This window comes from Mustela erminea, chromosome 3 (assembly GCF_009829155.1).
Source record: "Mustela erminea isolate mMusErm1 chromosome 3, mMusErm1.Pri, whole genome shotgun sequence".
Lineage (NCBI taxonomy): Eukaryota > Metazoa > Chordata > Mammalia > Carnivora > Mustelidae > Mustela > Mustela erminea.
This window is the reverse complement of record NC_045616.1, coordinates 99309685-99330179: the sequence shown is the minus strand read 5'-3', so window position 1 is coordinate 99330179 and position 20495 is coordinate 99309685. Positions and strand designations below refer to the sequence as shown.

At 57.9% G+C, this 20495-nt stretch overlaps 1 protein-coding gene across 2 annotated transcripts; it reads right to left on the bottom strand.

Moving 5' to 3' along the window:
- Positions 1-116: 116 nt before the first annotated feature.
- Positions 117-14982, bottom strand: DBN1 (drebrin 1). Of its 2 annotated transcripts, XM_032336864.1 has the most exons (15): positions 14666-14982; positions 9988-10043; positions 9264-9376; positions 9008-9082; positions 8745-8891; positions 8522-8599; positions 8111-8262; positions 7963-8026; positions 4270-4329; positions 4064-4187; positions 3193-3330; positions 2690-2854; positions 1571-2247; positions 1202-1304; positions 117-1004 (listed from the first exon to the last, which is right to left on the bottom strand). In XM_032336864.1, exons 1-15 carry the CDS (start codon positions 14749-14751, stop codon positions 934-936), a joined length of 2109 nt encoding a protein of 702 aa, XP_032192755.1. In that variant the 5' UTR covers positions 14752-14982; the 3' UTR covers positions 117-933. The 2 variants fall into 2 exon arrangements, with proteins under 2 accessions (XP_032192755.1, XP_032192757.1); XM_032336866.1 differs by lacking the exon at positions 3193-3330 and having other exon boundaries at positions 14666-14979.
- Between the last annotated feature and the right edge of the window lie 5513 nt (positions 14983-20495).

Below are 20495 nucleotides of genomic sequence, written 5' to 3'. Positions count from 1 at the left end.
CCCATCAGATCAAGGTGAGGGTGGCCCCAGTGACCTTGGAGGTGGGAAGAGTTGGGAATTGGGGTCAGGGCAGGCGGCACACCCAAGATCTGCCCCTGGAGGCCCGGAGCCGCAGGCCCGAAGGGATCTGGATTTCTTTATTAACAGACATGAGCACGACCCGTTACAGAAGTTTGTGCTTTCCAAAAAACAGTTACTGAACGTGAAAAAGGAACCCAAGCAAAGAGGGAGGAGTTGGGGAGGGGCCGTCCAAGCCCCGGGCCCCACTGACAGCCCTGACCTGATCCGCGCCTAGGGCCTCCAGCTTGGGACCTGCCCAGCAGGAGGGGGGCAGGAAAGGGCCTGGAAGCTGAGGGGCCCCAGCTGGGCCGACTTCCTTTGGGCCAGGCAGGGAGGGGTCAAGAGATGGGCGGGGAGGGGGTCCCAGGGAGCCAGAGCCCACGAGCCATTTATTGCCATGTTTTAAAATTCGTGCAAAATATCTGAAGCCCTGGACAGAGAATACAAAGTGATATTTTTCCAAGAAACATAAAACTAGGAAAAGAGGTGGGACATTTTCCCACCAGAGCTCCCCCGACGCCAGGCCCCAGGTAGGGTGAGGCCTCCACCCCGGCCAGCTTGAGTGAGCAGGGAGGACTAAGAGCTACAATCTGGACCGGGTGGGGACGGGGTAGAATTTGCAACAGCGTCTCAACTACCAACGGGAGGAAAACCAGTCAACTGTACAAGTCTCCTATCAACTTTAAAAAAAAGAGAAAAGCTGTAAAAGTCAGGCCCTGTGGGTAAGGAAGCGGCCAAGTCCCGGGCCAGGGCCGGAATCCGGAGTGGGTGCCAGGCGGAGCTGCTGCGAGTGCAGGCGCGGCGGGCCGTCTGGCCAGAGGCCGGCACAGGTGGGCGGCCTTGGCAGGGGCAGCCTGAGGGCGGGCGCCACCGCTAATCACCACCCTCGAAGCCCTCTTCCTCTTCTGGTACTGGGTCTGCATCCCAGCAGGTGATGTCGATTTCTGTGATATTGGGAAGGGAGGGGAGTTAAGGCCCGGCAGATCCACGGCTATGTCCCCCAACCCCTGGGAGCCGTGGCTGTGTGTGTGCAAACACTTGAACCCAGCACCGCCAACCATTGTGTGCGTGGACGTGCGTATGTTCACACCGGAACCCAGCCCCTACCGGAATTCCTCCCATCTCCCATCCCAGTACTCACCTGGAGGTTTGTTGTAGAACACAGGTGGCGGGGCCTTTGCGCAGAGCTCTTCAGATTGGGCGAACTCCTCCTCCTGTGATTGGCTGAAGTACCCCTCACTGGCCTGCAGGAGGAAAGCTCCAGGTCACTGGGTCCCACCCAGGAAGACTAGGGCTGACCTACCAGGCCTGAGCTCGTTTCCCCAGCAACCAGTGATTCCATCAGTGGTTTCCAGGGAAACATATGCCTGCCTTGACAAAAAAGCAAAGCAGGCCCAAGGAGGAAGTATTGTATGGAGCGTCCCTCCAGTAATGTGGGTGACAGAGAAAGGGTGTACCCCCTGCTAGAAGCCCTCCCATCAACCCTTCCACCAGGCTGTCCCTGCCCCACCTGAGTCCCCTCCTTCTGGGTGGTCTCGCCATTGGTCAGCAGGTGGGGCTCTGGCTCTGGCTCCAGCTCTGGCTCCTGATCCAGCTCCTCTAGAGCCGAGGGCAGAGTTGGGACCTGGGGGGAAGCTAGGGGCTCCCCTTCTATTTCCTCCTCTGGGTCACAGAAGGTAGCTGGCGGCTCAGGCAGCTCATCAAAATTGAGAAGATTGGCACAGCCTTTGCCTGCCAGTGGCAGTGGCTCCTCAGCCCCCTCATCTAGCAGAGGGACCTCTGCCAGAGTGACCTCGGCACCCAAGGGAGGTGTGGGCACCCTAGGCTCAGCCTGGGCTGTGGAGGCCTCTTCCCCATTGCCAGGCCATAGGTCAATGAGGCTGGCCGTGGCGGGGGTGACAGTGTGGGCAACAGTGGTGTCAGCAGTGGCAGTGTCGGTTTCAATGGCATCAGCGGCCGGGGCATCAGCTGCGGCGGCGTTGGCCACGGCAGGTTCCAGAGGGGCAGCCAGGACAGCCTGCTCTGGAGACGTGAACATCAAGTCCTCCGTGGGGCTGCGCTGCCCCGGGGGAGGCTCCGGTGCCTGTGGGGGCTCCTCCGTGGGGCCGGCCCAGGATTCAGGGGCTGCTGATCTGGCCTCTTGGCTGGTCTCTTCACTATCCAGGCTGGGCCCAGGCTCCTGGGTCTCTGTCAGAGCACACATGGAGGATAGGCATGTGGTCACCATCCTGAGAAAGGACGCAGGCCTGGGGCAGCCACCCTACTCTACTCAGCCCACCCACTGAGGAGTCACTGGCTTCCAGAATTGAAGGCTTCCACTAAGAGCTCCACACAGAGCGCCTTCCAGCACACCCCCTGGGCCCTGCAGCCCCCTTTATCTCCTCAGGTCTTCAATCTGCTCAGCAGCGCCAGGAGGAAGGCCGATCCCCGCTGCAGGGAGAACCGCTGAGGTCGAGAGACAGCAGGTTGGACCGCAACACCAGGGCTCCTCCCGGCCACAGCCACCGCAAGACACTCTGGGTGGTGGCGGAGGGCTCAGATCCCTGAGTTGTCACCATGGCCCCATGGGGGTGCCAACCCAGGGACTGGTGGGAGCCCCAGGGCAGCTAGGGTGTAGCCCCTCACTCACCTTGAGGGGGTGGCGGTGGCAGTGGCGGAGGCTGCGAGGATGTGACCTCATCCAGAGCCCGCTCAATCTGTTCGGCAATAGGGGTAGAAGCCGTGCTGGAGTCCGATGGGCTCCGGGTGGGGATGGGGGTAGGGGCCATCCTCCGGTGGCTGTCCAGGTGGCTGCCTGTGAAACAAAGCCCCAGGATGGTCAGGGAGGGCCAGGGAGCCAGGTGGGACCAGGACTGTCCACATTGGGGTCTGGCCAGCACCTCCTGTGTGGAGTCTGGGTGGGGGCTGGGAGCCCCCCAGGCCCCTCAGGGGCCAGACCACAGCTCCAGATCCTATAAGCCAGGCCCCTTGGTGCCAGAGCCCCTTCAGGGCCAAGGGAAAGAGGCAGGTAGTACCTGCTCTGGGGACAAACACCAGAGATCAGCGGTCAGGCTAGGGGAGTGAGGGTGGGGGCACTGCTGGGAAGCGGGGCCCTCCTTACCCCTCCCACTGAAGCCTGGGGCTGCTACCTACATGGGAGGGAGGAAGAGAGGTTTGGGGTGCGGTGACAGGTGATATAGGGAAAGGGAGTCCGTGGAGGGGAGGAGGAGGAAGAGGAGGAGGAGGAAGGCCCACTGTCCGATGCCTTTATGAAAGGGCAGTACGGACGACCTGCCGAGAGAGACAGACAGAGAGAGACAGAGGACAAGAGAGGGTCAGTCTCCCCCACCCCCGCCCCAAGGCCTCACCCGCCCCCAGAGCTGGCCCTAGAAGTCCAAAGTGCCTTCAGCTAGGGCACACAATCAGCCACACTAGGCCACAGCCTCAAGCCATCAGATGACTCCCCCCAGCACCAGGCACACACAGCAATGAGCCTGCCACACCAAGCCAGCCTCTAAGCATCACGGGACAGCGGGCCCCACCCCTGGAACCCCAGCACAGGGCCAAGCACACAGCAGGGGCAAACACGCAGAGCAGCGGATGGAGTGGAAGGGTGCTTTGTGGAGGGAGGTGGAAGCTGCGCTGGGCGCTGGTTCCAGGCTGCTTAAACTCAGGCCTAGGGTCAGAGCCTGCCCCACATGCACCCGCAGCCCTTTAGGCAAGACCTAGTTCAACCCCAGTGGGGCAGCTCCCTGCAGCCAGGGGGGTGCCTCAGCCCATGCCAGAACTGCCCAGATGACCTCCAGCACTGCCCACTGCTCAGCCGAGGCCAACACCGACCCCGGCCTGAGCCCCTCTCGGTCCTGCCACCGTGGAACCGGTGGGTGAAAGCACACTCAGTGAATGGCCTTGCCTTCTCCAAGGGGTCCTTGGGCAAGGCTTCCCTTCCAAGAAAGAGTCGCAGAGAGGCTCAGGCCCCAAACCTGAGAAGTTGGGGTCAGGTGGGGGTGGGACCTGGGACTACCTGGCCGGTGGTTGAAGGGTGAGGGTGCATCGCAGCTGCCTGCAGAGGCCGATGCAACTCGTTCCTGCTGCTTGAAGAATTCCCGCGGGTTGTCAGGCCGCTGGGCAATAATGGCCGCTGCCTCCTAGGCGCACGGAGGAAGGGTGAGGGCAGGCCCAGAGGAGGCGAGCCCCGCCCACCTCACTCGTCCTCTTCCCAGCTCTCACCTCTACCTCCGATTCAGACTTCTTCATCTGGGTTTCTTCCTCCTCATCCCGCTGGTCACCCTGGAAACCAAATGGACAGTGTCCTGGGCACCCCACTCCCCCTGAGCTGTTGGCTGCCTTACAGGCCCCACGTTTTCTCCACAACCTGGCAGGAAGGGGCCTCGTGGTGGCACCTCTGGCTCCCTGCACTAGCCGGTCACGTAGCTCCTTCTTTCCACCTGCAAAGCCCTGGGCCACCTCATCTCCAGCTCAGACAGGCCGCTGCGTACCTGGCTCAACTCCTCCTGCTCCTTCACCCCCAGATCTGACCAGGCATCCAGGACCATTCAGGAGCCCTCCCTGCTTTGTACCCAAGTGCTCTTGGGCCTCCTACTACAGCACCCAGTCAACCACACCCCCCATCACTGCTGCCCTGATCCTGGCATCATGACCAAGGGCTTCTCACTAGCCACCTGTCCCTCGCTCTCCTCTCGTACAAGATCTTTCCAAAATCCACATCAGACCAGGACCTTTTCTAGCTCAACATCACCAGTATAGTGAGTACTTGCTCAGTACGGCCCACAGACAGCTTTTATTTTGCCAGTATGGTATTTTAAAAACATATTAGTTGCTACCATTTAAAAATCAGGAGTTTCATACCAAAATCAGGATCTCTAATTTCTCTTCTAATGCCAGAAGTCCTGGCCACAATGGACACACCCCAAAACAACTATTGGCCAGAGCTGTGCTGCAGGAACCCTGACCCCAGGCACATGCTGCCCGCTCACTGCAGTCCCCATCATTCCCTATTGCACTGTACCAGCTAACTACACTGCAGTTTTGAGGCTGCTACCGCAGCAGTAAATGTAGATGGGGCCCCTTGTTTGTCTCATGTCCCCTTTCCCCTTGTCTGATCTAGCCTGTCACCTCTCTAACACCCGCCTCCTGCCCTGACTCACCCACACACCCGGTAGCATGATGTGGTCACAGTTCCTGGAACAGGCACGCCATTTCCCCCCTCCACGCCTTCACACAGGAGCTCAAGCTCTCCTGCCCCAAATTCCCATCTCCCACGCCAGGTCCAGCTCTTCCCGCTTCCAGCCTCAGTGTGAACACTGCCTTCTGGGGAAGAGGTCCCTAGCCTATTTGGGTCTCCACGAGGTGGTCCAGGCACACACTGCAGAGTACACTGTATCTTAACTTCCTTTTTCTGGGATCCTTGCCCCATCCTCCGTGTGTGACAAGGACCAAGCAGTCAGATCTGTGTCTCAGTGGCCAGAGGCATGTGGTGGCACATGTCAGTGGAATGTGCTTGCTCAACCGAACTCACAACAGCCAAGCTTCTGGATCAGTGCAGCTCCTGCCGCGAGTGTGGCAAATGGGGCACGAGGGGCTGAGGCCAAGGGGGGAAGAAGCTGTAGGTAAGGTGGGGGAGTCGCAGGGCTTCTTTGTTTTGCGCCCATAACCTAAAACTTAAGCTTTTCTCTCAGGATAATTTAAGACAGTGACCCTTCCAAGTACCTGCCTCTAGAGTTGTCCCTCCAACTACAGCTTTGAATCTTCCAGAACGAGATCTCAAGTCCTTCTCCTACCTAGCTCTCTCCTTCCAATCAAATTTCCCTTGCTCCTCAGCCCACTGGGATCCAGTCAGGCCCCTTGCCTTCCCATAAATTATATCCCACCAGCCTCTGCTGGTATTCCAGCCCTGCCTGGGGGACCTCACCGGATTCCTCTGCCTCATTCAGAAAAAGGACTGGAGGCAAGCTCACCACAAAACCTGAACTACCAACAAAGAGCAAAACATTGAAACAAATTAGGGCTACAGGGTGGAAAGTGAGATCAGTACACTAATCAGAGGGTCAAAAGCTCTGCTGTGCCCTAGCATTTTCAGATACATGAGAGCTCCCTGGCAGCCCAGGCAAAATGGGAACTCAGACAAGGCAGGCAATTCTTCACAGAGAAAAGAAAGCAGAACAACAGCTTAAGCAACAGGAAAGCATTTTATGGTTCTAAATTCCAAAGTTCTCACATGGGACCTTCTTAAGAGGGCCTGAAGTTGTAGGGTACCACACAGACCTGCTAGAACATCCATTGTCACTGTCATATGAGCCACACTTGAAGGGCTGGATGAGACTAATAATGGCACGAGACTTTAAGACTTTGCCTGAAACTCTGACAACTGCTGAAGAGTGATCACTTCAGGGAGTCACCATACTAGGCTATCAGGCTTTGTATGTGTGTGTGTGTGAAATTTTCTGTCAAAATAAGCTTTTTCAAAGTGACCTCGCTTTGAATGGATAAACAAAATGTGGGCATACATACAATGGAATATTATTAGCCTTTAAAGGAAAACATTCTGAGGCGCCTGGGTGGCTCAGTTGGTTAAGCTCTGCCTTCAGTTCGGGTCATGATCCTGGGGTCCTGGGATTGAGTCCCACATCAGGATCCCTGCTCAGTGGAGAGCCTGCTGCTCTCTGTCTGCTGCTTCCCCTGCTTGTGTGCACTCTCTCTTTCTCTCAAATGAATAAATAAAATCTTTAAAAAAAAAAAAAAAGGAGGACATTCTGTCATGTGGATGAACCTTAAAAACACTGTACTAAGTGAAATAACCTGGTCACAAAAGGAAAAAAAAAATCACAATTCCATTCAAATGAGGTACTTAAGAGTAATCAAATTCACAGAAAGCAGAAAGGCAGCTGCCAGGGGCCTGGGGGAGGAGAGAATGAGGATGGAGTGTTTAATGTGGACAGAGTTTCAATATGCAAAGATTGAAAAAAAAAATCTGGAAATAAACAGTGATGACGGTTGTACAAAGTGAATTTGTTGGGAACCTTAACGCCACTGAACCGTACACTTAAAAATGGTCAAGATGAAACATTTTACGGACATTTTGGCACGATTTAAAATAAACTTGCTTTATCGGTTACTTTTATGAAAAGTCTTGCCCCGCTAATGAACACTTAAAGTTGGAGCTCACTATCCACTCACCGTCCCCACCAACAGGGCTGGTGTGACTGTAGGGAACTGTGACAGCCACTTCCAGCCAGGGGCTGCAGGGCTGTCTGGCCTCCGCCCTCCCAGCCTCCTGTCTGGTTCCTCATGGCACAACTGGCCAGCACAGCCCCAGCCAGATAACTGGCCGCCTCCCAGTCGGAACTCTACCATGCTCCCACCTGAATGACCTCAGCTCCGAAATACAAAATTCCATTCAAAGCATGAAGACTCAACTCGAGTGTGACTTTGTGGGCCATGCCAAGGTGTGGAGGCCAGACAGCACCCTTCGAACGATACCCACGTGTGCACCCAAGGCTGGCCCAAATTCAGTCATGTGGCTCTGCAGCACTACTGCAGTGGGACTCGGGCCTCCAGCCCACCAAGTGCAGTGTGTCTACTTCATCCCAAGCCTCTTAGGCTCCAAGTGGGGTGGGGCTGGTCAGTGAGGGTCTGGGTCAGGGTAGATTTTCTCTATCAGTCTACAGAATAAGCTTCTTCAAGGAGGTCTCTTTCCACAGCCAGGGACTAGAGACCTCCATGGTCAGGTGACTGGCCTGATACTCTAGGACACTCTGTGCCCATGCAGAGGTACTCCGAACACCCAGAACTGTCCCCAAGCCACTGATAACCATGCTTCCCAGACCTCCTGCCAAGGCCCAAGCACACAGGGACTGTTCTCACTTTTCACCAGAAGATGGGGAGCCCTGGCCAGAAACTTACAAAGATCGACTGCTCCTTCAACCGCCGCTTGGCCTCCTCGGCTTCTAAAGTCTGCTGTTTCCTCCTGGAATGATAAGCCGGCATGCACACCTTAGGGTGGGTCCGCACGAGGCCTGGCACAGGTGGCGTAAGGTGGGGCAGGGCCAACCTGTGCTCCTCGATCTGCTGTTCCCGCTCTCGGTAGCGCCGTTCCCGCTCCTCCTGCTCCTGCCGTTCCTGCTCCATCCGCTCTTGCTCAAACCTGAGTCTCTCATCCAGGGCCTTCTTCCGCTCCTCCTCCTTCCTCAGCTCTTCCTCCTTCTGCAACCCCCCATACCAAGGCAGTGCAGGCCCTGAGCTGGGGCCCGCCCCCACCCCTCCAACCCACCCTGACCTAGGACCGGAAGGTTCTGGGAACTACGCCTTATGGGCTAAGCCAAAACGACTCCCTCTTTCAGCTGGGGTAGCGCACAAGGTGGGACACATGAGCAAGGGACTTGGGGACAGAGGCCAGATCTGTGCCTTGGGGTGGGATCAGGGAGGGGCAGCTCAGCCTGAAAGCTGGGGCCGGGGTCCACACCTTGGCCTGCTCCCAGAACTGCTCACGGTTAATCCGCTTCATTTCCACAGCTGCATCAGTTTTCTGATAGGTAGTGCCCTGCAGAGTCAAACAGCTTGGCATGAGTGAGGAAAACGGGCTGAGTGCTCTGGGAGCTCCCCTTCACAAAAGGGTGAAGATGAACAGGCACAGAGGAGGCAGGGGAAGCCCTGGTAGGGCTGGCCTGCCCCAGGCACACACTGACCACCGGCTCGGCGTTCTCATCCTCACGCAGCCGCAGCCGGTGCAGCACAGGGCTGGAGAGCCGCGCCAGCCCGTTGGAGAGCCGTTGCCCGATGGCACCCGCATCTATGTCTTCCACACTGCTGGCATTCACAATCACATCGACACCCTGCAGCAGGAAGGTGTATTCAGGTAGCATGGCTCTATCCCGTGACCCCCCACCAGCAGAGAGACGCTGCCCTGGGGGTCTGGCCCCGCCCCCACAAGTCCTAGCCCCACTCGCACCTGGAAGAACTCAGCCACCTTAGCCACATGGCTGGCACAAGCGCATTTTCGGGCATCAGGCACATCTTCACCAACCTGCAAAGTACCCAACAAAGAGGGGGTTGGGAAAAAAACAAGAGGGGGCACCAGCCTGAGAGCCTGGGTTCTCTTCCCCAGGGACTAGTGGGGCTCTCTCTGGTGGCGTCAGTAGGTGAAGTGGGGAGAGGGGCAAGTGTCCTGGGGCCTTCCCTCGCCTCCCCAGCCCACGGCTGCATACCCAGTTGATGAGCACGTATTTGGGCAGAGCAGCCTGGGAATCCTTGACGCTGCAGAAGCCGTACATCACCTTCTGGTTCTCAAAGTGGCCGGAAAGCTCCTGCAGACCCCCATCTGGGGGAATAAGAAGGGTATCAAGCCAGACTCTCCATCTCCTGAACCCTTGCCCTGCAAAGGGCCTAGAACCCGAAGGAAAGACTCCTCTCATGGGCTCTGCAAGCACACTCAGAGATCTGGAGGTCCCACAGCTCTGTGCTGCTGCGAGACAGGGACAACAGGCAGCAGCAAGCTTTGTCTGAATCCCCCAGGGCCCGATTTAGGACCAAGGAAGTGTTTGTTCTTCACACACCCCATGTCTCACTTTTCGCACATCATCACCTCTCACACAGTGCTATGCCCAGTGAGGTAAAATAAAACTCTTGGGCTCTGGAGAAAGTGGATGTGATCTGGGCCATCCTTGCCAGGCCCCTTCCCTCCTAGCTATGTGACTTTGGGCAAGTCACTCTCCGTTTCTGAAGCTCAGTCTTCTCATAATCAAAGAGCAAGCATGGCTCCCTCCCTCCCTACCCTGGGGATCTTTGGGGTGGCTGGAGGAAGGACACAGGCAGACAAGTGTGGGTCTGCTGGCTGCAGGCAGGGAGATGGCCCAGAGCCAGGAGGGTGGGAAAGAAAACAACCGGAGGAGGGGGCGGAGAGGAAGGCAGAGGAATGGCTGGAATTCTTACCTCCTGATGCTGCGAGCTTGAGGTCATCTGAGCCATCCTCATATGTGTACAGGGCCCTGGGGAGAGGGAGGGATGGCTCAGAGTACTGACAGGGCCCAGGCCGCCAATTTGGGCGGGGATGGCTCCAGAGAGGAGGAGGGACCCAGAGGAGACAGGACAGGAGTAGGGGTTCTGGTCTAGCGCTGCCATGTCATCATGATAGCAGGGCTAGGCCCTAGTTCTGGCTGAAGCCCCGTGGGGGGGGCAGCCTGGGTCTTTGTAGAGGGAAGCAAGAGTCAGGTGGGGAATAGGCAAGGGGGCAGAAATCACTGCCTGGTTGCTGGCTTTGAGGGAGCCCATGTGTCCCATTCTCAGAGCTCGGGCCCTGGCAGCCTACAACCCAGTGAGCGGGTGTGAGATGGAGACTCCAAGGCGACGGTTCCTTGGTTACCGTTCCCTGGCTACCAGGATCCTCAGCCCCCATTGGCCAGCGCGGGGAACCTACCTGGCGTGTTCTCAGTACCCACGACCCCTCCCCCCAAGGCAAGGAAGGGGGAGGAGAACCTGGTGCTCTCTTTGCTGGGCATCCCTTGGTAACCATGACAACCTGGCAATTGGCAAATGACGGGCCCACCCTAGCCACATTCTCCTGAACACAAAGGACCCTGGGGACATGCCCTTGGCCTCAACCTCTGCCTCTCAGAAATGGGGATGAGGTCACCGCAGTCACTCTCGTCACTCTTGCCCAGCCTCAGACCCCCGGTGGGAATGTTCTCCTGGCCTCCCAGCCCCAGGCCTCTGCCAGAGCTCAGGAGGCCTTGGCCTCCTGGGAGTGCTGGCCTTTCCTTCTGCCTTAGTTTCACCAGAAAGCTGACCCTAGGAGCCTTCCTCCTTCCTCTTCCTCCCTAGCTTTTTCTGCCCTGGCTCCCCGCCACCCCCCAGCGGCACTGGCCAAGCACCCACTTCATGGAAGGGAAGGCAGAGACCTCTCCTCCTGGGAACCCAGTGGAGCAAGGGTGAGGGGCCTTGTCCCGGAGGCTCAGGAGGTATCAAGCCCCTTCCACATGCTCTCCTTTTCTACTTCCAGAACAGGCAGAGGAGGGAGGGGGTTAGAAGGAGAGACAGGGCGATGGAGAAGAGAATGGGAGGGAGAACCTGGGAGAGGGGGACGACGAAAGAGAAGGGAAAGGAATGAAGTGAAGGGATGAAGAGAAAAATGAAAGAGGGAGGGAGGGAAGGGGGAGGAAGGGGAAGCGGGAAGAGGGAGGAGGGAAGGGGGTGGAGGAGGAGGAGGAGGGAGGAGAGAGGGAGGAGGAAAGGAAAGGAGGGCCTGGCTCAGTTTCAGATGAGGTCAGCACAAGTCATTGTCAGGGCCAAATGATCCCCAGCCCCCACCCCACCCCCTTACTCCGGGAGCCCTCCCTCCGGAAAGGGACACAGGTGGGCTGTGGGGCTGGGAAGCTCCTGGTCCAACTGTTGCCTGGGCCCCAACCCTGGCAGCTGCCTCCCAGCACAGCTGTCCCACCACCTGTCTGGCTACCCTAACCACCACTGGGAACAAAGGGCCCTCAGAGAAGCAGGGGTCTGCCCCTCTCCATTCCACAGACCAGAAACAGAGGCAGAACTCAAAGACCCTGGTTGCCAGACACTGCTCTAGGTAGCACACCCCCGTGGGACAACTCGTCAGCCTCTCTGAGGGCCAGGAACACCAGCCCTGCCAAGGACCCCTTGCACGCTCAACCCTTGCCTACCCACCTCTGGCCAACTTTTTCTGCTAACTGCTACAGTCCTTGCTTGGCAGAAACAATACCTAAGTTCAAAGCCTTTAGCAGACCTTCAAATCCTGACCTCTGCCCCTGCCCGCCTTTCCAACCAGACCTCCAGATCCATACTAAACACTTGGGATTGCTGCATGGTTCCCTAATCACAAACACAAGTGGACAAGTTTCCCACCAGAGAGCCTCTGGCTACGTGGTTCCCTCCAGAGAAGGGCCAGACCTACTTCTCTACCTCAGGGCGCCCCCCCACCCCCTGCTGAAATCCTTCAGGCACCCAATACCAGCTCCCAAGGAAGTCCTGCCCTAAGCTGCCCCTCCTTAGAACACCCACCATACCCCAGCATGGATGGCAAGAAGCCTCTGAGCCCATCGCAGATCTCATTAGATCTGAGCTTCCAAACACATCAGAGGCAGCCCAGGCCTGAATGAGTAGGAACTGGTGAAACCACAAGGTATCAGGATGGGGGGCCCAGGAATCTACATGTCTCTTCAGCTTCAACCCCTCAAGATAGACAATGCCTCTAACTGTAAGCTGTGTGAAGCAGAGATAGCTGATTCAGACAGTTGACACCTCTCACTCACTGGGTCCCGGGGCCAGCACAAGACAGCCCCCGTAAATATCCACGATATTGACACCAACTCGCAGAAGAAACTGCGCAGGCCAGGGACACTGAGCGAGGGTGAGGTGGGGCTGGAATGTAGCCACTGCATTCAGGGAGATCCTGCATTCAGCTGAGGTGGGGGGACCAAAGGCAGGTGAACCCCTCAGGACAATTCTACTCTCAGCATGTTGGAGTTGGAAGTGCCCTGGGGGCCCCAGATAGGGCAGAGTCCTATCCCTGCTTTCTCTTTTCAAGAGGTCCAGAGAGGAGGAGACCCTTGTGTGTGGTCAACACAGTGAGTAGTTGGAGCAACAGTCCATTTCAAAGCCTCTGCCACCTAGAAGTGAGCTCCCCCTAGGAGGCAAGGTACAGGAGGGCAGTGCCCATGCCCCTGACCAAGATAGCAACTGTACCCAAGATGCTCTCCTCTGGTCTCTGAGTGCAGGGTCTGCCCCTGCGTCTTAAGACTCCACTGTACCCCTGGCTCTGTACTGGGCACTGGGAGTACTCATGCCCCACTCTGCAGGATGGGACACTCACACCCTTTTTACAAAATGCTATCCAGGCCCTCGGGATTGACCAAATGTGTGTATGTGCAAGGGGGTGTGTGTGTGTGTGTGTGTCCCACACACAACCCAGATGGGGGGTGACGCATGCCAGTGATGAATAACTTGCTTTGGCCACATGGATGCTGCTAGGAGGTAGGAGCCCAGGCTCCAGCTAAGTAGGAGATGGCCCAGCAGTGGCTGTGTGTCCCTGCACTGGGCTGCCAGAGGTTAGAGGGAAATGGGGTGATGGTAGACAGTAACCACCAGACCAGAGGGCGAGAGAGGGGTGTTAAGGCAAGCTGTGCCTCTCTGCAGGCAAGGCCCCTATCCCAAGCCTAGCTCCTCCACCAGGCCAAGCTGGCCACTTGCCCTGAACTCCTCCCATGATCTCAGCCCCCTTGGGGCAGGGCTGGGACAATGGGTGGGCCGCCTGCCGGCTTAGCCTGTGCTGGCCTCTCCTGTGACTGACCCGCAGGACATGAGAGCTTGTCTCCCGCGTCCATCCCTCCAGGCCTGGCTGTCCGCCAGTGCTGCAGTACCTTGGCATGGACGCCTGGCCATCTTGCCCCGCCTCCAGCCCCCAGGTCACTGTCCCTACCTAACTGCCCTCCTGGGATAAGGGTGAAGCCAGCCCCAGTGAGGTCCCTCAGACCTATCCTCACTCTGTGCCTCAGTTTCCCACCTCCTAAGAGAAGATCAGTCCTAGAGAAGAGAACGGGCACCTGTCCCAGGACAGAGTATTTTGGGAGAAGAGGATTACTGAATGGGGCAGTGTGGGACCCCTTTGCTTCCATCCCCCACCTTCGGAACTCCAGCCCAAGAGCAGGTGGTCCAATCGCTCCCACAGCTCTGGGGAAGGGGGAGAGGGTAGCTCAGCTTCTCCCCCACCAGGTTGCTGAGAGCCTCTGGCCACTGGGCCACGAGGCTTAGGGGCTCACTGGATCTACTCACTCTCTCATGCCTCTTTCGGGGCTCCCTCCACACTTGTGTGCCTGAGAGCTCTCCATCAGGGACCCCAGCTGGCCACCTAGCCAGGCAGTTCAGTCCCTGTGGCATCTCTCAGCCCTGCTGTCTAGTCCCCGCAATCCCCTTCGGGGTCGGGGAGAGGAGGACTCATCTCTGCCTCCTCCGCGACCCCTGAGGGGAACAGGAGTCGCTTGGTGGTTGCTATGTGGAAATGAACGTCTTTCCATCACACCCCAACTCGGAGAGGCCCCCCGGTGGGCGGGGCGCCCCGGCCCCCAGCCCGCTCGGCTCCTCCCCCGCCCTAGCTTTCCTTTGTGCTGTGGCCGGGCCGGGCTGGGCCAGGCAGGCTGCGCTGGCTCCGATGGCTTGGTCCCCGCCTCGTCCCCGCCCGGTCCTCGCCCGCTCGAAGGTGGCGAAGGTGCCCTTGGCCGCCCCGTGCACACCTGTCCCCCGGGCCCAGGGCGGGAGGGCAGAGGGCGGGGGATGGGCTTCCGCAGGGTCATGCGGCCCCGGGCCACACATCTGGAACCTGCATCTCTCCGGCCGGCGTCCGGCCACCGCTCCCACCGCACAACTGGGACCGCCTGTGGGCTCTCGGGGCCCGGCAGTGCCCCGCCTGGCCCGGCCCGGCCCCTCCCCCGGCGCGCACAAAGGCAGCCCCTCCCTGGCCCTCCCGGGCCGCTGCACCATTTCGGGGTCTCCCCCTCCCTTCTTGGCTGCAGGGCGGCGGAGCCGGGTGGAAACAAAGGCGCGGCGGCGGCGGCGCGGGGACAAAGGGGCCGGGGGGCGGGGGCGGGGGGCTCACCAGTCGGCCGCGCTCTCCTCCCGAATCACCTCCTCGTACGCCGCCAGCAGCTCCAGGCGGTGGCCGCTGAAGCTGACGCCGGCCATGCTGCTGGCCGGACCGAGGCCGAACGGACAGACGCACAGACGGACGGACGTCCAGTGGAGGAGGGAAGGAAAGAAGGAGTCGCCGCCGCCGCCGCCTCGAAGCCTCTGCAGCGTTGCGAGCGGAGCGAGCCAGCGGCCGGGGGAGGGGAGCCGGCCGGCGGGGGGCGGGGGGCGCAGGCTCCGCCCGGCTCGCTCCCTCCGCGCGCTCGGTCCTAGCGCCGCCCTTGCCCGGCCCAGGGGGAGGGCCGCCCCCCCCTTCCCGGCCTGCCCCGGGGCGCCCCCACGCCCCTCACCCACCGCCCCTGCGCGCCGCGCCCCGTAGCGGATCTGCCCTTCCGTTCCCTAGGCGCGTCTCACCCACGTCCCAAACCCTCGCCTACCGTGTTCCCGACGTGGGCGCTCACCCTCTTCCCCAACCCCATACCCCGCGGCGACCCCACCTCACCATGATTCCTGTCTGCAGCCACTACCCAGGCCCAGTGTCACCCCTCTTCCTTTCCAGCTGCTGATCCCAGTCCCAAATCCACTTCATTCCAATTGGGCCCAGCCCCACTCCTTGCTTAAGTTTCTCCCCATCCCAGCCTCATCCACCCAAACCAGGTTAAATCCATTTGTGTCCAAACCCCCAACCCCAACCCAACTGGACCAGCCACTATGGCCCATCTGCAGCCCATACCCACCACTTCTGAAAGGTCCACTCCTAGACCATCCCCATCACTATCCACTGCCATCTGTGTCTCCAGGCCACATCCAACCCATTTCTTTCCTAGCCTCTCTCAACCCCATGCACAGGGCGCACCATACGCCTTCTCTAGCAGCACCCTCCTCAGTCCAGCCTACCTGATTCCCCTGGGGTTTCCAGTTTCCAACCACACCCCTCCATCCCTGCCTCCTTGATCATGCCATGCCCAGCCCCAACCTACATCAGTACTCCAGCATTCCCAACTTCTTCTCCGTCCCTGCCCCACCCCTCTTCTGGGCACCCCTCCCTTACTAGCTGCCCCCAGGGCCGTCTCAGATGGGGCCAGCCTAGGAATTCCTTTGCCTTCTCTCCCAAGCCTCAGGCCTCTCAGAGGAATCCCAAGTACAGTTCCAGAAGCAGCATCTAACCCCAGACTCCCAGGCAGGGTTCCTCCAATGACACCACAGGACCAGCCTCCCGCACCTTTATTTCCCAAAGCTCCGAGTATAGAAGTTCCCTATCAGGGAGTGAGCACCACTGCCTCCTGGAACATCTCCACCCCTTGCTGAGGTGGGACCCTGAAACCCTCCCTAGCTCTGTGAAGCCTTTCCACCTCCTACAAAGCCTCCCACCCCCATCTTCTGGGGGAAGGTGACAGAACCAAGCAAGCTTACTTGGTCCAGTCTGGGAGATGGAGGAGGAGGAGGTGATCCCCAGCTGGGCCTCTGAGTTCGGAGCTGGGTAATCAATTACACCAAGAGGAGAAAGAGATCAGTGTAGGTTGATCAGAAGTGAGTCCCAGTGCTTAGAGTAGGCATAACCTCTTCACGTACCCTGTATTTCACAGACACCTGCCTGGGGAGCTCTGCACCCACTATGCCTATGGACCCCTGGCCCTGACAGTTTCTCCACAGCCCCCACTTGAAGCAAGTCCTGGGCAGAGTCAGTGGGATTCTGGGGCAGGAGGAGACCACAGGAGGGCCAAGGGGTGACTGGTAGGGGTAGGTAGAGGGATCTCAGGCCTCATTCCCCTCCTGCTTCCCTTGACGTGTCCCAGCTCAGAACTCCCCACCACCTCCTCCTCCCTAGCCTCCTGCTCACTCAATTTCACATCCAAAAAAGAGAAGTCCAATGAGCATGCTCTCCCTTCCTCAAATTCCTGCTTCCCCTCAGCCACCTACAAACTCTCTCCAGCCACCCCACTCTCACCTCTTTGCCATCTATATTTTTAAATAAACTTTTAATTTTAGAACAGTTTTAAATTTACAGAGAAATTACAAAGATAGTACAGAGTCCTCATATGTCCCATGCCCCGTTTTCTCTATTTTCAGGGGGAGAAAAGAGGGTTCCCTGCTTACAGGTCCTGGAGCCTACTCCTTCTGGTCTTCTTACCCTTTCCCCCTCCACATCATCTCCATCCTATAATTTGTAGATCTGCAATCCATCTCCTCCTGCTCCTGTTGCCCCTGGCACTGCTCCAGCCAAGGGTACTAGGGATCCTTAAGTTGCCAGATTTAGTGGCCCCATAATAGTCTTCAGTTTCCTTTGTCAGTGGGAGGAAGGTGGCCACTGATTGCCCTCTCCTCTGTGAATCTGCCTTTCTTCAGCCACATGCTACCGCCGAAACAAACCCATGTGCTCAGCTTTGGTGAGTGGGGTTCAGTGCCTCCTTGGAGGTCCTTCCACCAGGCTTTCATGTCTCCCACTCCCAGCACTGGTCACCCTTCACATCACTAACTTATTGGGTCTCTCCCATTGCTAGAGCACAAGTCCCCCTCCACACTGAGAGGCTGGTCCAGTGGCTTCTGGAGTACAAAAGTCAAGAAAAAGGGAGGATTCAGACCTAGAAGCTCATCACTTACTGTGTGACTTGGCTAAAAGGCTTCCCCTCTCTGAGTTTTCTCTTTGATGACTTCTAAGGACAAAATGTGACTGGATGGAAGCTTAAAAGATGAGAATTCCCTCCCCTTCTCCTCAAAGCCTGGCTGTCCCCCACATCCCATGCCTGTCTTCCCATTCTGTGCTTCTCCACAGCTCTCAGGGAAGGTTTTAAGGCTGACATGTCGACCTCAGCAGAGCCTTCTCTGCCCTTGTCCAGTCTCTGCCAAGTTCCAACCAGGCACTCCTTTAAGAGTGCCCATCATTGCTCCGGTGCTCACCGCATTTCCCAGGCATCGGCCCCTGGCATGGGGCCAGCCACCCGACCACGTCAGCTCTGCTCCTGGTAAGTCCATTGCTGTCACAGCACAGGGCACAGACTTTGCCAACTGGGTGACCTTACACTTGTTGCTGGACCTTTCTTGTCTCCCTCCTCTTCAACTTTATATAAAACAGAGATGGTCATGATGGTGCCTATCTTACAGGGTCTGTCTGAGGATTTAAAAAAAGGAGCAAGTGCCAGCTGCACATAGTAGGTGCTGTTGACGTTGGCAGCCGTTATTGTTTCACAGCTGGGAAGACTGAGGCTCAGAGAGGGGCAGTGACTTGCCCTGCGGCGTGCAGCTGGTGAGTGACAAAGTCTGGATGGGAACCCAAGCCTGTCCTCTGTCACTTGATGCCACGGGCTCTCCCTACTTCCCCTCTTAGCACTCTCATTTCCAGGGGTTGTGGCCTAACCTAGAGTTTGGTCTGAAGTAGTTCTTTAGGCTACAGCTGTGGAGGCTAGGGATGGGACTCAGGGGGAGTCTCCCAGGCTTGGAGGGGAGGAAGTGTGCCCAGTGCTAGGGATGTCCACAGTTAGGTGTCCCTGTCCCTGTCTTCTGGCTGTTTTTCCATGGCAGGCTTCCGAGGGGAGCACATAGTCCTGAGTTGGTGGCCCAAGGCAGAGACTGCTTCTGGGATCGACATGTCTCCCAAGTCAGTCCCGTGGGCGTCGGCTCTGAGACTATTGCTGGAACCATCAAGAAAGGTTCCACTGGAGCTACTGGGCAGGCAAGATGTGGGCCTGGGGCTGGTTGAGGGCCATCTTTGCCAATAGTGGCAACACCCACCTGCGAATATAGCCAGCACGAAGAAAACAGGGCTGAGAAATAGTGAGCAAGAAAGCAAGCTGAGAGAGACTCCTGCTGTCATTGACCTTTCCAGTTAAATGAGACAAATTATCCCTATTTTTGCTAAAACTAGTTTGAATGGCAGCTAAAAGGGTCCTTCCTAATCTACCTAATCTACCCAAGTAGTACTTACTTTTGTCCTTGGCAGGGACATGGGTGAAAGCTGAACTGGCCTTTTAGTGCCCCGCCCTGCCCCAGCCCTGAGAGGGAGGACCTCTGTGGCCACTTTGTGGTGACCTCACCATACAATCTCCCAGGGCTAGACCAGCCCGCTGCAGCCCCCGCCCCGACCCACTGCACTGCCCCCCGCCCCAGTTCTTCCCAGACTCCCAGCAAGCTTCTTGCTCCGCTGTGGCCCCTGGAGCCCTGGCCCCCACCCCTTCCAGACCCTGTTAGGGAGGAGCCCTTCCTCGCTCACGAGGTTGTTGGAATCCCAGCCTAGCGGCTGATCCCTGAGTGCTGTGGGGCTCAGCGCTTCAGCCCACGGCCTCAGCTTCCTTTCCCTAGCAGAGCTGCTTGGAGGGGTCCACAGGACTGTGAATGTTCCAAGGCTACGTGGGACCTGGCACTGAGGAGGCAGCCCCAGAATCATCAGTTCTCTATACTCTGTACTCTGGTGAAACAGTCCCTCGCCCTGCACCGCATCTCTCCCCGCTGACTTCAAATGAGCTCAAACCGCTCAGAGCGGGCAAAAGCCCCTCCCCTGCCCGCCGCCTCTCCAGTTGCCCACTCGTGCCCCCCGTCGTGGGCTCTGCCCCCTCGGTTGGAAACTGTACTCTCCAAGGGCGCTAATGGCCTCCCTGCCTGGCACAGGGACATTTCCCAGTCCCCATAGCCTCCACCCACACAGCCTCACACCCCACCTTTGGAACACAGTGATCCCTGCAGCTCTTTGTGGGGCGGGGGGGGTGGGGGGGCAGCTGGGAGGTGTGGGGGGGTGCACTGCAGGCTTTGATCCTTGGAGCAGCAGACCCAGGCCATTCTGGCTGAGTGGCTCTAGACAGGTCACTCTCTGAGGCTCTCTCTTAAGTGATATTCTATGATTAAATTATATATGAGGTATTGCTCTGTGGTTCCTAGCAGAGGGTTGGGGCATTCAGAGCGGGTACCCCCACGCTATGTTTATTTCCATCTAGGCTAGCTCCTCTTTCCTGAGATGGTGTTTGGGGAGCGGGGGGGGGGTGGGTGGGCAGGGGGGCAGCTCTCTGCTCTTCACCCTCCCCTCCCAGTCCACCCCCTCCCCCAACTTCCCCTTCTTTACCACCTTCCCTGGGCAGAAGCCTCCCAGCTTCCTCCCTCCACCCGTCTGGGCCACCCAGCTGACCCTGGCTGCTGGTGGTCCAGCTTCCTCCTGGCCCACCACAGCCAAGCCTCTTAAGAGCTGTCTACAGCCTCTCATCTCCTCATTCCACAGCTCACCAGCCCTCCTCCTTGTTCCTCTCACCCGGCTGCTGCCCCAGCTCTGCTAACTGATCTGGCAAGTGTTGTCGCTCTGTTGTGAAACGCAATGCTATGGGGACTCCTTGGCCTTATCTGCCTGTATGACACTGTTGGCAACTTCTGGAAACACTCCTGCCCTGCCCCTGCCTCCCTACTCCGAGCATTCCAGAGGCTATCATCTGTCTGCTTCCTCTGCCCACTGCTGGGATGTTGCTGCTTCCTGGCCTCTCCTTTCTTCCCTGGCTGTCCTCACATTGGATCTGTTCCACGTTTATTATTATTTTTTAACAGGTAAAAAATAATTGAATTTAATTGCCAACATCCAAAAACCAGATTTCACATAAAAGTCTGAAGCTCTGGATGCTGTTGGTAAACTGTCGGGTTTGGCACCACTGGGCATTCCTACATGGTGGCCCTTGCTTGGGGCCGAGGGTGGCTGCCCAGAGAAGACTTCCCCCAGACTGCTCCTGGCAGCACTCCCCATCATCCCCTGGGCTCTTGCTCACCTGTATCCATGGAAACCAAGGATGGACTGAGAGGGCTTCACGGTTCAAGAGAAGTGGGAGAGAGTA

Bases quoted from the DNA above. Each gene is read 5' to 3' on its own strand.
- DBN1 (XM_032336864.1), bottom strand. From the start codon at position 14,751: ATGGCCGGCGTCAGCTTCAGCGGCCACCGCCTGGAGCTGCTGGCGGCG. The intron at 4,330-7,962 runs GTAAGTTTCTGG...TTTGGTTTCCAG, and splicing joins TGAAGGAGCAGTCGATCTTT to GGTGACCAGCGGGATGAGGA. The intron at 4,188-4,269 runs GTGAGAGCTGGG...CCGTGCGCCTAG, and splicing joins AGTCTGAATCGGAGGTAGAG to GAGGCAGCGGCCATTATTGC.